General features: G+C 37.3%; 1 protein-coding gene across 1 annotated transcript in view; it reads right to left on the bottom strand.

The window, feature by feature from the left end:
* MYO3B (myosin IIIB) overlaps positions 1-23,551 on the bottom strand; it is a 195,586-nt gene that overhangs the window by 36,788 nt on the left and 135,247 nt on the right. The window contains exons 30-32 of the mRNA XM_068408068.1: positions 15,882-16,002; positions 6,131-6,194; positions 5,111-5,249 (exon numbers count right to left, since the gene is read on the bottom strand). Coding sequence (XP_068264169.1) covers positions 5,111-5,249; positions 6,131-6,194; positions 15,882-16,002 — 324 coding nt within the window. The remainder of the gene's footprint in view (positions 1-5,110; positions 5,250-6,130; positions 6,195-15,881; positions 16,003-23,551) is intronic.

Genomic DNA, 23,551 nt, shown 5'->3' on the forward strand with positions numbered 1-23,551 from the left:
TTTTCTCCTGCTCATGCCCAGTCAGATTTGGCTCAAAAGCCTCAGAACACTACTGTAGCAGGATCCTTTCAACGGAAATTCATTATACAACATACCACATCAGCAACTCCTCTGCCTGAGGCTTCGACTACAACACGGCTAATAGTAATTTGCCTGCTATAGTGTGGTTATGTAGTAGGAGAATACCATGGAGATCTCATAGGCCTCACACATAGCTACAGCATCGTCAGTACAATCAGGTCATGCTATGTAACACTACCTTGGCCTTTTCAGTGGTTACTGTAACATTCAGACTGTCCCATGATCACATTATTTTATTTGCATTTTATTTGCGAAAGAATGACCAACTCAAACCTGACCCGCTCAAAAAAAACCCCCAAATCCTCTGCCCCAAAAAACCCTAAACCCCAGCTGTGTAGGGAATGTTTCATGTCAGCTTTTTATAACCAAGAGACCCAGTTCTGCTCACTGTTACAATTCTACTGACTCCAGTGAAGTTTTTCATGATTTATATTCCTTCAATGTAAAATTAGTTTCAGTGGGGGGCTTAAAAATGATGAAACAAAATTCCTGATTAAATGACCAAAAATAATTCTAAATAGATTACAAATTCTTTCACTTAAAATCCTGAATGATAGGATTCTGAAATTAACGGCATCCATGTGTCTGCATCATCCCATCTACCACTGACAACTAGTTGAAAGTCCATGCAGCATTTCACACTATGTTATGTAGTAGGGGTTTTGTTTTTAATTTAGAAAGGAAGGTTTGCTATAATGGAATCAAACAGGAAGCTGAGTTACACAGAGAGAAACAGCTGAATGCCTTGGATTGATCTCCTGCTCACTTGCAGAGAGTGAAGTGGCATCTTTGGTTACAAGGCATCCAGATCTTGATGCCACAACTTGTGTGAGATACTGCCTGTTCTTTACCATAATACCTATTACAGTCATGCTGGGATATTGACTTTCTGTGACTCAAAGGATAAAAAATGTCCCCACTTCCAAATTACTAATGATTATTGCTTTGCTGTAGCAGTTATCATTTTTAAAACAATGCACAAATAGGAATTAAATGAGATCAGAGTTAAACTACAATGCTACAATGTTAAACTACCAGGTAGAGTAGGATGATTCCCTATATTTAAGCACCTTTTACTTGCAAGTGCAAGACACTGAATCAAGACTGTACTCCACGGCTGAGACTGAGGCAGTTTAGAGTATTTTCTATAACAAAGTCTGACCCAAAGAAAACTCTACTCTGAAGCAAAGACCAATCACCTAAGTATATTATCTGTGGCTTGGGTGTTTTAACATGATTATGGGCCCAACAGAATGAAAGTTGGATTACTTCTTTAAAACTGGAGTTAAAGCCCTAACAATTAAGGAAGTAATCATTATGTTACATTTCCTGTTTAGGGTAATGAACCTGTAAGTATCACCTGTGTGATGACAACCAGAGTAACTTTTTGGGAATAACGTCTCCCATGCCCACAGTACCCCTTACTAAAACTTCTCCACAGTACCATTTGAGGTGGGTGGCAGCAATCCTCCTCCCCATCATGCAGTAGTTTAACACGTTTCATTATCTACTTGCCTTCCATCGGTGAGAAAAACAGTGATTATCTTCACATGTTTCTCCTAACCCAACACAGCTACATTCACCAAATCACATTTTCATGATTGGTTTACCAGAAAGGAAGATAAATATGTGCAACATAAAAATACATATTGCAAGGAAAACATTCAAAATGGGTCACTGACTAGTGGGCATCCAGCTTGAAACATGCCAGGCTCTAATTTCCACTAGTTCTGAGAATATAAAAGATTAAGGTATCTAAAATCAAAGGCTGTATTGAAAATGGCCTATTGACTTTTACAACTATAGTGCAAGTTTCACTACCTCAGCCTCAGAGCGTGCTACAGACACTGCAGATTGCGTAATTCCAAATCTCTCAGAACCCTGGCAAATTACTCTACCTCTCACAAAGCTTCAGCATTGCAGACAATAGTGTGAGGTGCAAGGCATAAACTGAACATCATCAGAAGACATATACTGTTCTCCCACAGAGAATATCCATGGCCAGAGACTCTCTGCATATTTTCTCACTTGTTCAAAATGTCTGTTTTAACATTAAGAATTATGTCATCCTCTGGTCAATGCAGAAATACTATTAGCTTTCCTTGTACAACCATATTTCCTTTGCATCTCAGAAAATATCAGTCATATTTACTTTGAGGCAAAGTTACATTGGTAAATTCCCTATGAAGCACTCACTTGTCATTAATAATTTCAAACATTCTCCTATTTATCTCATCTAAGGGATTACCACTACTTGGCCTCTGGAGATTATATTTATATTATTTTGATTCATTCAGTATTACCTTATTGTGACTATAATTAACTTCTGGCTTAACTGTTACTATTGACTGGACTCTCCTCTCCACCCCAACAATAAAGGATACTACCAGGCAGTGTGTCACACTGGAGGGAATCCTTGGCTTTGCTACTAGTCCTGCCCCATCACTCTGGCAGAGCGCAAGGGAAACGCCTGGGCAGTGTAGAGCCAGCCCCTGTGACTCTATGCCACCATAGCGCATGCACACACTTAACTTGTGCTGCATGCAGTCTGCCCATGCTGCTCAGTCTTTCTATGACCCAGTGTAAAGGCTTTTGACATGAAAAAGAGGCTTTTGTTTCTGCATTAATTACAGAGTACAGCCTTTGCAGGATCTTTGTGGAAATTTCCTGGTCTATTTTTCCTTTGCCAGTCTACTAGTGAGAGCAGGCAGCCTGTGCTATTAGACAGCTGGATAACAAGATGTGAGTGAATAGCCTGCTTGATTAATACAAAAATATGTAAACTCATATCAACCATTTTTTCCTTTTTGTGTTCTGTCCCCCATTGACTGCACTAGAGCCTTGCCTACCAAGCCCTCAAGACAAATAAGAAGCCTGTCCTTCCCTTTGTGCTTAAGCCTGGATACAGACTCCCTCCTTCAGCAAACATCAACACTGCGTCATAACTGGGTCACAGAGCAGTGCAGAAACCCGTCACATTCCCTTCCCCATTGGCCTCTGTGTTCCAGGTCCACAGCACTACCCCCAGGCTGACAGACTAGTTCTGCCTGTAATGTAACTTAAAGAAAATTCAAAATCAATCTACAACATTGCAGAATAATGTTTCACTACAAAAAATAACATTTTCACATTGTTTGGACCACCTAGTGGACAGCTTTTCTTGTGTGAATAACTGCTTATGTAGTATAGCCCTACATTATAAAACACATATATTTTACATATGTGTTCTTATTCCAAAAAGATATTTGCTATTTCACTTGGTTTTCAGAACAGGTCTAACAATATTATCTTCTTAAAAGTATACTTCACACAAGAAGATTGAATACAGATTGAGCAGTGTGTGAAAGCATCTGAAATTCTGAATGGAAGCCAGGCTGTTACAAGTACCCAAGGAAGTTATATTCTCCAGCAGGTTTACTTCCTTAACAGTTTCTCACTGAAGTGTGACTTATATGATTATCTATCTGAGTATTTTCATGCTTAACTAGGAAATTCCTTACTTCTCTATATTTGCATGCTCATTCATTTACACATACATGTTTCTTAAATAGTTCAGATCAATGTTGCATTTCTCTCTTCTTCAAATTCTTTTCTTCTATCACTCCACATTTTTTGAAGTCTCTCTAAATTACTGGGTAATGGCTCTGAATCACATGCTTGCTAAGGGTGTAATTCTGCCAGTTTTACTCTCTAATTGTTTTACCTCAGACAATGTCTTTGATTTCAGGGAGACTAGTTGCAGGGTAACATACAATATAGAGTGAGAGGAAGGATGACAGATTCAGGCCCTGACTGCTTTCCTCAAGAGGATTTGCTGCAATGAAGATATTTCTGTTCGACAGGTTTATTGTTTAACACGTAATAATTTGAGACAGAAATGCACACATTCCCTGCAGTCCCACACTATGGATTCAAAACCCATATGGACATAAACGCGTGAAGAGAGAATAATGTATTTCTCAACCTGCTGTGTTTAAATACTATTATGTTTTTAGCATGGAAAACACATTATGCCTGTGTAGAAGACTAAAAACATTGAAATTGCATTACTTCCTGTAACAGAAGGATCTCCTATGAATACCTATATTCTTACCTTTACATTGTAAATTGTTTAACTGAACTCTGTAAAGTTTAAACACATAAATTGCAGGATTAGGGCTCAAGTATTCAGACAAATCTTGTAGACTTATAAGACGAAAGGTGTCCCATTAAATATATAAATAGAAATGTTAATGTATGGCACAAAATTATAAACAACTAGTTTGCAGTAATAACCTGAAAATTCATGTATTATAATTTATATTTTGGCTCTAGTTACAGATATCACATTATCAACCTAGTTCATCTTAAACTATGGAAGGTATTCTATGATCCAGAATTAAAGTCTGTATTCACGGATTTGCAAGGACACAGTGACTACAATAACAGAGAAAAGTATTCTGATAAGTAATGATTTCCTGCAATATTCAAAGATAGACCAGTTAAAACTCAACAAATGTCATAATGTTATACTGCAAGTTTTTAAACTCTTACTGACCATGGCAAAAACAACATATCAGCAAATAAAGTAAAAAACCACTTTTCACAGATTGTAGAATTATTGCAGACTTTCCTGTGTTGCTGACCGAATCTTTGTGTGTGTGAACAAACAAGTTGTCTTTCATTCTGCCACACATGACAGATTTCATTATTGCCTTCCACTTTTGAGGCTGGAAGGCAAGGGAAAGCTGAATCTCTTGAAAGACAATTTGATTTCATTAAAAGGGTATTTTGAGATTATTAATCATGTTTTTAGTAGAAACTGTATTTTAAAAATCTTTATACTTCTGCCTCTGTAATTGAGGTACTTAAGGGCTTTTTTATATTTCCAGGTTGAAAACATGTAGAAGAAAGTTAGTTCCTTTATGTTTCCTGCTTTCCAAGGGATTGTTAAAAGACCTCATTAATATATAAAGCAAGTTACATGCTGACAACATGTAGCTTCTAAATAGTAAACGAAACATCTCTGTTACTTTATGATATTTCTTACCTCCTTTTTTATGGGATCTTAAGGGATTTGACAGCTGATGGTCTGCAACTGACTGGGATTGGCTAATGCATTGTGAAACATTCATTTCAAATGAATGTTGCAGAATAAACGGAGAAGCAGAAATCTCATCCAAATCCTTCTGGAATAAAGAATGCTGGTTTAGGCACATAAGAAATGTATTGATTCCACTCTGCCATGATAACTTATTGTTGTGATCTCACAGAGAGCAACTTCATATTTTCTACGACTGTGAAACATCTAATGCTGGATTTAAGCTACACAGGATTCTTGTGGCTTTCAGCAACACTGACTTAGCATCCATGTCACAAACATTTGTTTACTTTTTCCATTTATCTTATTTATCCCCTTTCCTCATGCAGTTAAATCATAGCATGCACTGTATGCTGATTTCCTCTCATAGTTAATTTGTATCTTTAGAAAAAAGCTATAGGAAGGTATTAATCTGCTTAACATTTCTAAGTACATCATCCAAGGGATTTTGTTTTTTTAATCTTACATATGCTCAGCAGAGTTACTGGCAAAAACTGTACATTTTCTCCATTTCATCCTTTCAACATCAAATGGTAAGCAGCAAAAATTGGATCAGACTTCAAAGACTATGCTGTGCTCCAAGTCACAGAGCGACTCCTCCATTTCACATATTGAATTCGAGCAGGATATCAAAGTGCTACCAAAGAACCTCAGGTCCTTACTAAAAAAGAGGCTCTAACATCTGTAGAAAGTGAAGTGCACAGACAAATCACCTCAGGGAGCAGCTAGCATTTATTCTCAGCAGCAAATTTCCAGCCTTTTGATTCTCTTATTCACTGTACCTCCCTGTCTTTCTACAGAACTAAAGTTCTTAGCAAGCAGGCTTTTGTCTCAAAGACTTCAAAACATCACTAACGGTTTCATGTTCAGATGGCTACGCCAAGCAGCCGTGAACACATTGCAGAACTGTGGACTCAGAAATTTGAAGTTATAATGTGATGTTATTTTAGAATATAAACTTAGTAGTACCTTTTTTGTTTGTTTGTTGAGAAAATCAGGCACCACAGGAGAAGACCGGTTACTGGTTTTCTGCCTAAAAGCAAAGAAAAATAAAATATGTAGTTTAAATATTGTAATTTCTTCATTCTTATAAAAGGTTTACTGGCATACACATTTTTTGTTGATTTTCCCTCTTTCCCCTCCCCCAATTTCTAAATATGCACATACAATCAATTCAGAGAAAACACAGACCAGTCCCATTTCCTCTTATAAGGAAGTGCATGTTATTAAACACAGTAACAGGCTATGAGCAATGAACTTGTCATTAAAAATTTGTGGATATGTGCATATGTGTAAAATGAGTTTATGAGAATTCTATGAAATTGAAGTAATGTACTAAAATGAATTTGACAAGAGTTTACATGAAACTCTTTTCCAGGGCTGTGAAAAGCTGTATTCACAGAATTCAAACTTAGACACTCAAAATTTGACAGATGAGGAAGAAGCGGAACACATGGCTTTTTGTTCTCCTAAAGCCATTTGGGTTAAGCACAGAGCAAGGAGTGAGAGTTGTTAGATTCTTTTCTTAGGTTCTTAACATCTTTTGTGATGTTATTACTTTACCATCACATTATGTCACCATACAAATATTAAAGGCCAGCTCCTGCTCTCATTAATGCTAATTAAAGCATCACAAAAACCTTCTGCAGGCCCTGATCCTTGTTGGCAGGCCTTTGAAGTCAATGGATCTCTTCAACAGTAAGGTCCACCCAGACAGAACTTGCTCCAGAATCTTTAGTTATGTAAAACAAAAAAAGATGCTACCAATTTCATCTGATGCATAAAAACCTGAGGTTCGTAGAGATTATTTGACACGCTCATGGTCCTAAAACTGGGATTAAAAGCAAGACACACTGATTGCCAAAACAGGCCTCAGCCATTGCATCATTACTCTCTAACCGCCTCAGAACCTTTCTGAAAATACAATTAATGGCAGTTGTATTTCTACTTATAGATGAAAACATCTGAAATCTAAGCTTCAGTTATAGATTTTGGTTTAGACATATATATCATAGCTTTTCTGATAGATGGGGAAAAGCTTTTCAAGGTACTAAGTAGCTCTTTTACACAGTTGTCACAAATAAATACATTTCAGCCCTTTCAGTCACAGTGGGAGGGGGGGATAATAAAGAACAAAAATTGCTTTACTGATTAAAAAATACAACATATGTTATCTCAAATTTCATTTTTTGTCAATACTTATGTTTCAGTCAGCTACATTAGTTATAAATTACTCATGTAACAATAGAACAACATGTTGGACTTAAAAAAAATAGTCTGGCTACATGTGCATTTTACCTTTCAAAAGGCACCTTTAAAATGTACCTTTTAAAAATACTTCAAATTAAAATAACACTAATGAACGACTTGAAACATTTCAGACGATTATGTATTGAATTTGATAGCTGTGTACCACCATGCATATGTATTAGATAGTACATTCATTCTGTGACATCCACAGAGGCTACTGAAATATTTCAATGCTTATTTGCAATAGGGTTTAGGCTCTTAGGTTAATTAAGTTTGCTTGAATGTGTTACCCCAGCTCGAGAGCATTGACTTCAATTGTTTCAAACTAATCACAACAATGATGGCATCACGGTTGTCAATAAGCTATCTCAGGCTGCGGGAACAAAATGAAGCATTCACGAACATGGTAAACATTCAACTTTTCTGTAATGTTGCAGTTCCGTGAATGAAGTTTGGATTTGCTTGACAGGTTTGGGGAATTTAAATTCCCCTTTATTCTTTGACACTAAGAAAGAGAAGAAAAACATTCTGCCTAAAGTGTAATTTGAATTTAAACGGGTGTTTTCCTTGGAGGAAATGAAGGGATCCATTTTAAAAATGCATTCTTATTTTGTACTGGCACAATTCTTGTACAGGAACGTATAAAATATGTCTAGGACAGTATTCGACATTGCATTTGTGCATGTACATATTATCTGTAAAGTTCTTTATTACTATTTCTCTTGTACATATATTATTTAGATAATCATTTATTTAGTGGGACTAGCTAGATAACTTGCCACTTTTCCCCAAAATTACTCAAGCATTTGTTGAGATGATTCATTCCTCCACCTCCCAATATTGCAGAAAATAAACCCTATATGAGCTAAAAATCATGAATAATCCTCAAATATCACTGTGGTTGATGTTAAAATCAAAATGTGCTGTTGGATTGGTATGTTGCAAATGGCCTACAATGCCAAAATGGACTGAATGATATCCTAAATTTAAATATCAGATTTTGGGGTGGTTTGGATCTGTATCTAAATCTGCAGCTTGAACTAATCTCTACCTTCGATTAAAAAAATCTAGAATTTAGTATGGTTTTGCCAGCACTTTAACTTTGCCAGGGTTAGAACATTGTCTAAATGTTTAAAGCATGAAGGTGAAGTTCAGCAGCCTGCCTACTGTAGAGCTTAAGCTAACAAAAATCAGTCTCTGAAATTCTGAAGCCCTTAGACCCCAACTCTGTCAGGACCCCAGTGATGCCATGTTTCCGGCTAGAACGATCTTAAATTGGATTGTATTTGGTGCAAGATACCCCATCCTTCCACAGAATGTACTGTTGCTGATGTAAGTATGTACTTCATGATTATTAACTTCTACTCATGAGCTTTTTGTTGAGTTTCCTCCCCTCCTGTCCTGTTGAGAAGGGGGAGTGACAGAGCAGCTTGGTGAGAATGTCACGGCCAGCCAGGTCAAACCACCACAATGTCAAACTGGCAGGGAACACTTCTGAAAACGTGGCACCAACTGTAGATGCTGAGCACCTTGAAATCAGTCTCTGAGCTATTCCGAGAATCCGGCTAGCATGCAGTATGAAAAATGCAATAGCAAAAGGAGGGCAGCTCAGGAGTAGTTAATTCATATGAGCCAATCAGTGATGATAGCTAACATTTTCAAATGTGGCATCTGAGACTGATTTTGAGGTGCAGGGTATTTTCAGGTATCTTTGAAGAAAATGCTTGTCTTATGGTTTAAAAAAATTTTTATTTTCCCCATCTGCAGGAAAGCAATGTTTGGGTCAGAGAGATGAGATCCAGTCAGCACTTACCTGGGAAGAATGCAAGAGATCCATGTTCACGTGCCTAGTTTCGGTCAGGCAATACAACAATTTGCTGCTGAATATTCAGCTACTGAGCTACAATATGCCTCAGTCTTCACATATTGACTGTCTATAAATCACTCGATAGCAAGAAACATTGACAAAAAGAGAAACATTGTTTCTTAGGGTCTGTCTACACATCTGTATAGTGTATAGCCACACTATCCTTAGCATTGAAAGCAAAAAAAACATAGCAGCATAAAACTAGTAGCACAGACTAATTTATGCTGGAGAAAAACAGCTAGTTTTGGAGTTATTCTGGCCATTATGAGTGTAAGTCATGGAATTCAGACTCCCATCATTTAAATGCTTTTGAAAACATTAGAAACAGTCCTATATATTCCACTAGAAAGTATACAGCTCACTTTGCATAAATACTGTATTCCTGAAGAGAACAAATGTAATCCTTCCACGGGTAGATGAAAAATTCCAAAATGACACTGAAAAATTCTGCGCAAATTTCCATTTACACCTTTATAAATCATGAGTTACTATTTGAACTTATGAACTGTAAAGTAATTAGAAGTTCACATGACAGCAGAATCAGGCCCAATGGGTTCCACTGCATGCCACAGGAATTACAGACCTCCTATTTCCATCACAAGCAATAACCTTAATGTTTGCTATGATTACAAATAGGAAAGTGAGGCAATTAAAGGAAAGCAGAATGTCTTTATACCAGCTTTTACTGTGGAAAGAAATGAAAATTCTTATTCAAAAGATGACTTATACAAGAAATCACAGTGTGGTCTTGCCAGAAACTGAAATTATCCACAGAGGAAATTATGGAGCAATGTGAGAAAGGTATAAGCAGTAAATCACCAGGACCTGATGGCATTCATCTGGAGGTTCTGAAAAAAATTAAGTTTAAAATGTGGAGATACGACCCTTTCATGCAGCTATCCATGAAGAATAGAAGCACACTAATATAGTGATTTTTTTTCTTTTCCTTTCAATCAAAAGAATCCAAAGAAAGTTTTATTATTGACTGACTGAGTGAACCTCACTTTAGTGAGAGGCAAGCTGCAGATCAAGTCAAACAAAGCATAGCAGAAGACAGAAGAGTTTTTATATGTTGGAACAGTTGAATTCACATTAAGCCAGTTTCTGAACTGATCTGTGCTCATGTGACTGAAATAATGTTTATCCTCTACTCTCAGTGATACACGGGATATTATGTTTATATGCTAACCCACCAGTGTCCATGTAGGTGAATCCACATTGCATGCTACTTCAATGGGCCTCCAGCTGTTGCAGAACATGCAGAAATGAACACTGTTCATTTTTCAGGCACAGCAACAGCGCTGTTGCAAGTAAAGCTGACCCAAAGAGAATTCCTCTAGAGCACTTTTTATACTTCCTCCCTACACTGATGCAGCAATTGCTGCCAGCACTAAGATGCTATAAAAGTGTCTGACTTGCAATGCCAAACCCACCGGCACAGGGATGTTACATTTCAAGAAGTCACTCTGTATTTATAAATCATAAAAAGAACCTTGGCAAATCATCTAAGCCATCCCCATTTTCAGAGAAAAATCAGCTTTACCTACTCATTTTTTTTGTCATAAGTTTATCTAAGCTGATTTTTAAAACTAGTGATAGAGATGTCAAAACTTCCCAAGGTAACCTACACAGGGCTTAACTCAGCTTACCATCAGTGAGCTTTTCTTAATGTCTAACCTAACTCTCCTGTGCTGCAATGCAAGCCCATTATTTCTCACCCGATTCTCAATGGAGAACAGTTTGTTCCTCTCCTCTTCACATCAGCCTTTCATGATTGGAGAAATGATACCACATGTACCCTCCCTTAGAGATCTCCCCTTATCATGTTTTACAGAGATGTGATAATTTTTGTTGCTGAGGGACTTGCTCATTTTCTTTAAGTGTGGTGTCTACACTAACTGAGGCCTTGACAGTGATGAGAAAATGTTATGATGCACATGTGAGGTAGTATGTATCGTCAATGCTACTACCCAATATAAACTTTGGAGCAGGGTGCCATTACTGACTGACTTTCATTTTGTGGTTCATTACCGTCCATGTACCTCTGTTTCTAATTCTAATCCTGTCCTCTTAAACCCTTGTAAATATCACTCACTTAGTACTGATACAAATTTAGTAATCAGATTCTGTTTCATCAGTCAACCCATTAATGAGCAGAAATAGACCCATTTCTGGAACTCAACTTTCAGATGCATACTTCTCTGTAGAACAGAGAAATGCTGATATTTATTCCTTGTCTATAACTTTCCAAACACCTAAGATGGTATTCCAGCGTAGTTTTGTTCAGGCTTATTATCCAATCTTGATTGCCTAAGTCTCATGTGAATGTCAAGAGTTTTACTAGAATGAATGGTTTCTGAGAAGCTATGCTGACCAAAGCGTGAACATGATATCAACTAGCTAAAAAGAGAAAGATGTAAGGAGAAAAATCACAATGAATTGGACTCAAGAGTGTGAACTCCTGTTGACATCAGGTATCTTCTAACATGCATCCTTAATACACAGAGCTCCATAAGGAAACAAAGGAGCAAGGGATACTTACTGACACACAGTTATAGATATAGACATAACTGATGTGTAACAAAGTCACTATGTGGAAACACCACTTTCTGCTGTACTACATAGTATAAGGCCACTGATCGTTTACGTATATAGCTAATTTATATTGTGATATTTAGCAGTTAATGAGCTATGGTTCAGTGAGCTAGAGGAAAAAAGAACGATATAGGAAGTATTTTCCATGGTAAGTATCAGATCAGTATTATTTAACACAATTTTCATTTGGGAGGGAAATGGATAAGAAGATGGTAGAACATGCAGGTTACAAGATTCTAAAGGGATTTAAAGATCTTTGAGGATGACAGCTCTATCCGAACAAGAATATGAACAACGTAGCATAGATTAAGGTCCTTAGTCACTGAATTGTAGATTATCCTGCTAAGAACAAGAACATTTATCGAAAATATATTCACTAGAGATCTTTCAGTCTAACAAGTTAAAAATCACAGGACGTTTTACAAAATTACTGCTCTCTCCTCCACAGATTAGCTCAAGAGACCCCTAATACGAACTTGAAATTGTAGCTATGCCATTGCCAGATGCAGCATCTTTGATTTCCTGTGATGACGAATTGTAAAAAGGAGGCAGACACGAGGTGAGGCTGGTGTCCGTGCTGGCCTTGTGAGAGGGGAGACCCTGTCACACTCCTCCCTTCTCTGCTGACTCTACAGCTCTCTGCAGAAGGGTAAATGTGCTATTCAGCAGGGTTGTAAAAAGAGCTCTGAAAGGTTTTCACTTTCCTCACTTGAATTGGTCTTGACCACATTTGGCTCTTTAAAATAACTCTGCCCTTTTAAAGTTTTGAATGAGCTACTTTGAGAAAGAGTTTGATTGTGATTTGGTTCCTTCACACCACTCAGGCCTGCAGGTTCCTCTCAGTGGCTGATGATGTCAAGAAAAGGTTCGGCAAGTGTCGCATACACAGACTGGGTTTTCAGGGGGAATTCAGACTTAGTGTCAGTCTCCAAGGTGTACAATTAATCCCATGATCCTTTTTCAGTAGAAGGAGCCACAGACAACTCCACAGCTCTATGGAACTGAATGAAAAAACATTTCTTCATTGAGACAAAGCCACATCCCTGCTATCGTTTACACTATTTTCCTACACCTATTTCTATTCCTATCAGAGATATTTGCCAATTCTCAATGTGTCTTTAGTTACTTGTGACATCAGCTCCACACAGGAAAGATTTTTGCATTTGAACACAGTTAATGCTGTTTTTCAAGTCAAGCATATAAATGCAGGAAACATTTAACATAAAATGTTAAATGAACTAATGTGTGCATCTAATTAGCATACTATGTCATTTATTAGCCTGAGTTTGTTTATGTCCTGCATTCACTGACTGAAGAGTGTGAACTAGGTGCAGAGATTCAATTTCCTTAAAGGAATTCAATTTTTTTACAGTGCCCATTTCTTCTGAACACTTTGAAATTCATTACTTAGTAATACTGAGTGCTTTATACCTATTATAATACTGTAACTTCTTTTTTTAACAGATCTTTGAAAAAGCAGCAGGTTATCATACATTTAAATGTATAGTTATATTCCTATGCATACAACAGAACAGAACTGTATATGATTTGGTTTCTGATCCTGAGTACCTTTAAGCTCACTTTTCATTTTCCGAAACTACCAGTTAGAAAAGAAATGAAACTAAAATAAAAGAAATGAAGAGAAATGAAAGGAAATTAAATGAAAAGAATATTTTATTATTCTATACTTTAATTCCACGGTGTGTGAGGCCACAGTGAGGCTGTCTTCTCTAGGGACAGATTACCAGCTACTGTGTTAAACATCTACACTACTACTCAGCAGCCTTCCTGTTTCCTACAAGTTTCCTGTATGACTGAACAGCCATATGCTTAAAACACAACAGCCCAGTAACAGCTACATGTAGAAGTGAGGCTTGATTTATGGGAAGTAAATTAATGGATTTAGTCCTAAGATTCTGAACATCACCTGTGAAATACTGAACATCTTCAAGTCTCACTGAAATCCCTGGAACCTGAGGCCACTGCTGAGAAATTTACAGGATTAGGCAAATAATCTGCAATATATGTTGGGGTTAAACTTGAGAACTGCCAGCAGTAACGGCAGTTTAGCAACTCCAGGCAAAAGAAGGTATCAATTTATTTATCTGGCTGATTGTGCATAGCAATCAGGACTGGGTGCAAGACCTGAATGGCCAATGTATTTCACATGGGCACCTTCAGGCCAGATATTTAAAGGCATTTAGACATTGATTTAAATGTCTAATATTTGGCAGCTGAATATCTTTCAATGTCTGTATATTTGTGCTTCATAGAGCCTAAATTCACCTCAACATCTACTGAACCGTAAAATCTTTGTGAGTCTTAAGGGATGTACAATTAAGCAAGCTGTGCCTAATTCAGAAAAATACATTTGTTTGGAGAGCAACAAGGAATTCCAGAAACAAACAGAGGAGAAAACCATTCCTGGCTAACTATACACAAAACAGATGAAGGAAAAAGTTTAAAGAGGCTGTGTGCCTGCAAACAAGTACAGGTGAAAACTCTAGATCACTAAAAAGATTTAAAAAAGCTTATTTACATTGTAAATAATTATAATTTGGAATGCCAAAGAAAACTGATAATAGACAGCTTATTAGCTCTTGCTGTTAACCATCAGTGCAGACTGGAGAACAAATGACCATGGAATCATCAATAGTTCTAAAGAGATCACAAGATACACACGCCTTAAGTATTTAAGAGACAGAGGGAGCTGCATGCACATGAAGGGAATCATAAATTAGGAAATTCATTGCCTCAGTGAGCAGTGAGGCAACCCAAAGACAGAGCTATGATGCTAAATTGCAGTGGGCTCATTCGTTTCCCTGCAGATCATTACAAAAACCATTTATTTATTTATTTATTTAGTCCTTGTCCAATGGCCTGAACCTTTTTCTTGCTGAAAACAGAACACTGCAAGGGAGAGATTCTGGAGCTCTATTAACCTACAAGAAGGCAGGTGGCTACATCTGAACAAAATCCTATAATAATGCACTGGAGCATCTAGCAGACATTATTCAACCTAAATCAACTGAAGTTAGCATGGAAGTTAACATGACTCAGTGTTATGAGCATACACAGAGAAAGAAATACCATTTTGGGGAAGTTAATGATTATTTTTTAAAAATACCTTCTTAACAGAATAACAGCATCTAGTTACAGTCAAACAAGTCAATGATTTCCTCAGAGAACTGTTAAGAGGTGTAACAGAACCTGCATTTATATGCTATATAGGCAGCATATAAAATAACAGAAATAAGAACTGGAACAATAACTGAGATGTCCTCATGCCCATGCCACAGCAGGAGAGATCTCATAACTCTTAGTCACTGAAACTTGCTAATCAAGGAGATTAATCCAGCAAATGCAGCAACCTCTCCTAGAACACTGTTGGAAAGACAGACTTTGACAACAGCTAAAGATGTAACAGAACCCTCTTGCCTCTCATACCCAAGGAAGGGCCAGGGGGACATTTGTCTGGAGTGACTCCATTGGAAAAGAAGGTTAAAATACCCTTCCTCTACAGAGAGGAGGGCACCATTATTATGGTTTACAGTATTCCTAGGCTTTCTGTCAGCGACTTGTCCATCTGCTTTTTACAGCTCTTTTCCCTATCTCATTGCCAGTCTGCACAGAGTTTTACAGATGCAGAAGGGTAACTTTCTACTCTTGAGAATTTAATAACATGCATTGCAGTCAATTCTGAAATGCTGAGCACTTGCAACCCTGTCTGCAAGCTATGGTATTCTGGGTACTTCCAAGAAATGCACGGAAACAGGACAGCAACCCAGGGCAAACAGCACCGAAAATAAATCTAACTCGGCTAACTGGGAGAACGCTGAGATGACTAAACTGGTGGGGGGGACTGGCTAATCTACAGGTTCGCATCCTCAGAAAATGGCAGATTCCCTAAGAGCTGGCTGAATCATGATGACATGCCTGCTCCTTTCAGATCTTATTGTGTGGAAAATGACTTCTATTAGATTATAGACAGCAAAGGATTCAACTCACCAGTGCTCTTCACAGTCAAAATCAGAAGCAGAGCAGCTGCTCATAAGCTGAGGATCTGCTACACAGCCAGTGCTGTTTTTCAGTCTTGGGTAGTTTTTACGAACAATATATCCCCTGAAAGCTAAAAAACAAAGTTAAGAATCAGAGAAAAATTCTGCAGAGTCTGAAATGCAGACTGGCACCTGGCTCTGCAGTGCAGAGCTGAATGCCCTCACCTTTTGCTGAACCAGTGGACAGAAAGAATACTTAGCACCTCACAGGGGTGTCTCCAATGTTTGCAATGTTTACAACAGCTGGAAATTACACAGGGCCTTACATTCTCACTGTTATAGTGGCCACTGGGAAGGCCTCAAAATTAGAACACATCTAATTTAAATAGGAATCCGGCTTAGAATGTATTAAAATACATAGTAGAAAATCACTCCCAAAACACTTTCTTTAATCACAGCTCCCATGATTTGAGCTAGTCAGAATTTTACAGAATCAGAAGATTTACCTGCTTTTATTGTGGGATAGGGAGGTGGGGAGCCAGGGATAGATATATTCCATTAGAACTAGAAAAATTAATAATGTCTCCTCCTATTAATAAAACATTTAAAATACCTCTTATACAAATAATCAGGAAAAAATCTAGAGAGATTGGAATTCATACCATTCATTAAAAAAAGAGCAGAACAAAACTATCACTAGAAATACTAAATGAAGTAGGAAGCATGCAGTGAAATGAAACGGCAAAGAAAATGGCAATGAATAAGATTTTGAAGATATCTATGTCCTTTATTTCCATGGACTGTCTCTGGATTTGGGTACCTAAATAACTTACTTACTTCTATAGTTTTATCTGACATGAATTTGCTTAAATTCTTGACACCTGTGAGCAGTTAGTAATAAAGCTCCAGCATAAACCACAGATAGTGATACATACTGCACTTAAGACAAAAGACTAACAAGTATTGCAATGTACACTTAAACCCACAAATTTTAAAATTTTATTTCTTGTAGGGTTTATTTCAAACACTATTTTAAGTAGAAATACCTTGATAAAAGGGGAGAAAGGGCTGAAAAACAAAGAAAGTAAGTACAGTATCAATACCATAGTTGAAGTGTACAACAAGAAGTTGCTGAATAAGAAGGCTGAGGGTTGTGAAGGAAAAGAAGCTGTTTATTAGTCTAGCAGGACTGCAACTTAAACAGTGAGACAATATGTAAAAGAAAATTGGAGCTAAGATCAGGAAATACTATGATTTTCAGGAAAGAAAATTCCCTGTCCAGGAAAAGCTTTTAAGCACACTGAACATGTGCAAAAGCAGAGTCAGTCTGGGGACTAATTACCCAAAGGAGGAGGAGAAAAGCGCTCTCATTGGAGTTCCTGAGTGCAGGGTTAAATTTTACAGTGGATAGGCACAGAAATGGGGTCTAGGGCAGCCTCATGTATGATCAGGGTCAACATAATGTTGTAGATTACAAAGGGAAATCAGGGGGTAGAATAAATATAGAATACAGAATAAATTGAGAATAGAGAAGTTGATCAGAAGATTAACAAGTTATCTCATGCCTCTGATTTTATGAAAACACTAGAAGTAGGCATTACCTGCAGAACAGAGAATAAAGACCCTGTAGAATTTGCAGTCCCTCAACTATTACCAAATTATGAGATAATTGATTGATTTCCCTTTTCTTCCATTCAACTACTCTTACAAATTTAGCTCCCCATTAATATTTTTTTTTTGTTTAATGAAAAGATAGTGGAGGAAACAAAATGGAGCTACCTTGATTGCATCTGCTCTTTCCCTTAGGAAAGGGCTGTAACTAATCCCTTCTTTTCTATTTTAATTCCTGTATAGTGTTAATGGTCTTCTTTTCAGCCACCTACCTCCACAAAAATATGTGGTGTTGCACTTATTTGTGCAATATAAGAAAATTAAAAACCATCTGAACAGTTCAAGCTGTGGTATGCAATACACCGTAACAATGTAAGCATTTCAGTGCTACTGAGGTTTCCAAGAGTAAGAAGCAGCAAAAATTGCCTTTTAATGAGAGGTTACTAAAATAAATAATCATTCACTTTACAGAAGGCATGACAGAAGCTGGGCCTGCTGAGGTGTTGTACCAAATACAGAGCTCAGGTATCATGAGGCTGGGGAACTTTCTGCCCTTAATAATCAGACTGGAAAAGTCTGCCTGTCTGGCAGAGATGAGGCAAGTATTCACTTGCCCCATGCAATCAGGCTTCCAATCCTTAACTATCCCCTACTGACCAGACAAGGAGCCTACTCTGATATTGGCAGCAGAGACAGCTGGCCAGCAGCCACCTCTCTGCAGCTGAAACATGCTGAGTATCAGTCAGTCCATGGACTACTGTAAAGATAAATCAGCATTGAAACAAATGAACTAATAAGATAAATTTCAGTTTTATCCTTAGTAATTTCTCAACTTTCAGTAGTTCTCTGCATGTGTGAGTGTGTCCATAAAATTAACCTTGATACCTACTGTGATTTTATTTTTTTAAATTATTTTTCTTTTTCCCAGAGACTCTTATTAACGTCAGTATAACCATTTTGGTCTTTCCCTTGTTCACTACATATAACCTGCTATATCTGATTTAATAATAAACATTTACCCTGTCTTTTGTTTTCATATGTATCTTCAAAATCAACTCCTCTTCAACTTAACCTTTCTGCAAGCTGTTTTCTAACATTCTTCTAGAATACCTTGAATCTGACAGGTAAATGACTGTACTTTTCCTACTTTCCCTTTGACTCATGGGGTAACTGAAGTAGCAGGATAAACAAACTTGTCTCTCTCTCAAAAGCTTCATTGAGGATTAGTAGGACTGCATCTTTTCAACATTTATTAACTGGATCTATAATGTTTCAAAAGAAATGCATATGCAGAGAATTCTACTGGGGGAGTCTGAGAGGCTGGGAAGCTGCTCCATCACAGCAATTTGCATTACTGACTGGTGCTGGTTTTGACACTAAGCACTTGGCTCAAAGAGTGTGAAATTAGCAGACTCATGTTGCTACTGCTCCATGAACAATCACCGCATCATTGAAGAAGAATGATTACCAGCTGTCACCTCATTTTCACCTTATCCAGTCTATATTCCAAACTTTCAAGCAACAGTATCTTTAACTCTGATCTTTACATAGCCAAAGATGACAGGATCTGAAAAGCAACATCGGAACCAAACTTAATTTTAGCACTTCTGTTAGTAACTCAGTGTTAAATGTTTCATGTGCCACAATTTAGGACATGAATTTTTACTTCTTGTACTGATAAATTCTCACACAAAGCCAGTTTTCTGTCAGCTCCAGCACCTAGCAAACCAAGAATATATTTACCTCAGGGAGTCTGAAATTTAGTGTCTTGCAATTAAAACCCTTTATTTTAAGGTTTAAGTACCAAGGCATATACATTACACACAACGTTGCACAATTCCAGATATGAAAAGTCCAAGCATTTTCCCCCTGATTCCCACAGGAAATATACAGTTACAGACTGAATTGTGAAGCACAATGTAGAAAGATCAAAGCTAAACAATCACAGGTCTATACAAGTAGTATAAAGAAGGGATATGAAGTAGTATTTTAAACAGCAGAAGGATTCATTCTCAGTTCTAAAAAATCATGATAAGCAGATATTTTCTACACAAACACATTTTTAAGTTATAATATAATCTAAAACAGCAGCAACTCGGAAATGAAAGCTCGTGATTGCTGAAGAGAAGATATCGTGGTAGTTTGTAATCAGAAGTTGATTTGCTACACACAGTGTATCACTTTCTTAATTTGCCTAGTTAAAAGAGCATTCAGTAGCTTAACTAACAACATCTGAGAGGATTTGGAGCCCACAAATCTGATTCTTCGTTCCATGCCAAATTAATTCTAATGAACAGTAAAAGGGATGGAGAGTCACATCCTTTGCTGGGTCCCATGAATACCTCCCCTCTTTCACCTCTCGCTCTGGATGGATATTGGGTGATGCCTGTTTAATAGCAGAAAAAAACCCAACTCTTAAGTTCTCTGGCAGAAGCATTACAAGAAAGCAAGTCACGAGCTCTCATGTACAAGCAGTAATTATCAGTAATAAGCAGTGACTATTAGGAAGCCTCACCAAGGCTGCCATCAGGACTGGTGTCACTGATGCACATCACCACTTGGACATACGGTTTTTAATTACCATGCATTACAGTCTCTGATCTTGAGACTTAGTCAAAGAAAAAAGTGACGATGACTGTGAAACTGTATCAGCAAGGGAAAGGAATAGGTTTTCCAGCGTATTGTTGGACAACGTACGTTGTTGTCCCCTCCTGATTTTAGCAAGGGCGTGAAATCCAGTAAGAATAGTCTCCTTTTCATCTCCTCAGAAACAGGAGAGAAAACCAAGAGGAAATGCAGATGTATTCACATTGACTGAGCTTAGCTCAGAGATGGGGGCAGAATATATACAATATAGGACCTCATACTTCAAAACCCTAAGGCCTTCTCACTTTCCTAACATGTTCCCTGCACATGAGCAGTAGGCTTTTAATGGTTACTAGAGACATATACTAAAAGTGAAGAATTACAGGATGCCCTAAGCTAGTACAGAATGCAAAGAGATGGAAGACTAAAGTTAACCAAAGCCGTGCAGCCTGAACAAACCAGTCTGATTTACCCTGGATGTGAAATCAAGGTAATTCAATGAGTCAGTTCAGCTGCATTAAGAGAAACACACACATCTTTTCAATGGTTCTTACACTGACAATGTAGTTAAAAGGAAGAAAATTAATGCTATAAAAAAGTAAAACTGGATCTGCTACTTAGTGGTTGTTATTTGCAAGAAAATTTAAAAATATACATGCTTAGAAATTTTTGGAACATTTTACTCATGTAATTATTAGATCTATACAACAGTATTAGCCAAATACATGTACACCCACATGTACATAGTGATATAAATAGATGTATAAATATAGAGTTTTCAAGAAATACTTTGTTGTCTGCTATTGAAGCCAATATTAAATCTTTGCTGTTGAAAATCCCAAAGGTAACACTTTTATTAAAATCTTACATTTATTACAAATGTAAAATAGTAAATTACAGCTGTTCCCAGGCACTCTGTTTTTTTATTATAATGGAGTAAATGTTGCCAGAAGCACACGTTAGAGATACATAAATAGTGAGCAACACTGCATGGGCAGATATTACAGAAAGAAAGCAATTTTCAAAGGGATGCTTCATCTGGTTTCCTTCTGAACATCCATCACTTTTTATTTAAAAAAAAAAAGAGCCCAAATCTTGAGTTCTTGATAAGGAATTTTCCAATACAATGTGACATATGGTGAGTGTGTGAGCACGTGTTGGAGGAGGAGATGGTGGCTCAATGGATTAGTCATTTGCCTTTCACCTCTGGAAGCACAGTTAAACTCAGTCCTGACCAGAGCTGCACAGTATATTCCAGATGGCTAACACGGGCCTAATTAAAATGAATTCAGTGATGTCACCTCGGATCTAAGTGAATCGCGTGCACCACTCATTTGGCATTTTGGCAATGTCAGTTCACAAATGAAATAACCAGATTAAAATCCTCCCGTAAGTCCTTTGGGACAACAGTCACACTGCATGGAAATATATGCTATCATAACTAGAAAATGTACTTTTATGATTGTATTATCTGTTGTTTTAAATTCTAATTAATGCATTATTCCAGTACAAGGACACATTAAATGAGACTTGCACGTGAGGTAAATCAGTGCAGCAACATTTCAGTCAGATGATTCAGTGGATATATACTGATTTGAACCAGCTGTGAGTCTTGCAACATAATTTAAAAAAATTCTTTATTTTAACAAAATATTTTTCCTTTCACATAGACATAAATCAAAACAATACAAATCCCAAATACAAACAAATACTCAGAAGTGCAAAGTATTGTTAACTCAAACACTTCACACAAAATCATTCTTTACAATTCGTCTTTAACTTAAAAATTAGCATTTTCTAACCTTCACAGTTTGGGAAAGTGTGGCTGAAAGAAGTAGGAAAGACCTTGTGTACCCTGTGTACCATTTTAGCCATAAGTCTAATAACATCTGCATATTCTGAGAACCTGTAATGTACATATGCTGAAGTAGGGTAATTTTTTTCCCCCCACCTAATTTAAATTTACAAATATTTTGTTTCCTAGCAAGGGTGTTTTCCCCCATCTGAAACAATGACTTTTTTTCATGTAATACTATACACTCACGAATTGTATCCTCATGTATATTGTGAGGGTTGTTTTTTTTCTAAGTTTGTTCTTTCTTCCAACATTTCATCAATGGATAGTGAACTGCTGGGCCCACAGAGATCTACAGACCACCAGCTCATGTATTTGAAAGGCATCTGTTTATTTTTAAAATGCAAATGCAGCCTACCTCAAAGACTGACTTGCAAGAAATGAACAATCTGAACAAGTCAAGAGGTTTCCAATCAGGAGCAGTGTTCCTCCTTTATATCAGGCTATGATCACTTGCTGTCAAAACCACTTAAACAATATCCTGGAATCTGAATGAAGTCCCCCCACAATTAAAATGAGCAGGATAATCCTGCAAGAATTATTCAGGCAAATCATTTTTCACACAGTTTAAAGTAATGATAAGGTCATTTACAAAAGAAATCAGCGCCTTTGAAATGCTGACTTGTAGACAGAGGACTGCCTGGAGGAGGGCCATAGATAACAGTGAAGACTGGCCTCCTAACACTACCCTCGCAGTCTTTGGAACTGATTCTGATGAAGAGAAGGCCCAATAAGGTTAATACCCCTACTTTGATCTCTGTCAAAGCGTACCAGCAAGAATTAATTTACATTTCAGATGAAAAAAGGTTGACAGCATGAAAAGGCATCTTGTTTCTGGTATGCGAATGTGCTGTAATAGATCGGGAATTCTGAAAGGAAGTTCTGAGGAAGCTAAAGGGATAAGCTGAGCGGCTGCTTTTATTGGGAAAGAGATGAAAGGAAAACAAATTTCAATATGCGCTGTTCTGTAGAAACATGTAAGCCAAATGCTTCCGAAATTTCAAGGACTGCTTAAGCAGGGTGGGAGGAGAGGGGGAAGGGAGAGGAGAGGGAAGTACATATATTTTAATTATATGGTTTTGCTAATGTCTGGATGACAAATGCAAACAATCTATCTCACTGCCTGAAATGGCTCATTTGAAAAAAAAATACAAAGGTGATCATACTCCTTCTTACTGAAAGCTGCCTTGAACTACACACTCACATTGTAAGATGTGCAGGGAGGGGAGAGATTTGAGGTTGCTTTTGTCTCCGTGTCACTAGGCACTTGGACAGTGTAATGTAAACAACAGAAAGACTGTCAGTGTGTTTTAAAACCTGGAAAATGGCCACCATTAGCAAGCATGAGCTTTGATTTGAAACACAGAAATAATTAGCATGTAGAGAAGAGAAAATGTGCACTAGAAGAATTTTCAAATAAGAATTCCTAGATATAGGCTTCCAAAGGCAGACAGAAATGTGTTGAGGATTATTATTATTATAATACCTCTTCAAACACAGTACCAAAGAGAGGAGTAGCAAACAGCCTAATTAATACAAAGGTGCACTGTGTCACTCTTAACCCTATAGTCCTAATGCTTATTCACCCAGGCTGATCACTGAAACTGTCAAATGCCAGGTTACAAAGG

The sequence above is a fragment of the Nyctibius grandis genome, chromosome 9, assembly GCF_013368605.1.
Source record: "Nyctibius grandis isolate bNycGra1 chromosome 9, bNycGra1.pri, whole genome shotgun sequence".
NCBI classification, from domain to species: Eukaryota; Metazoa; Chordata; class Aves; order Nyctibiiformes; family Nyctibiidae; genus Nyctibius; species Nyctibius grandis.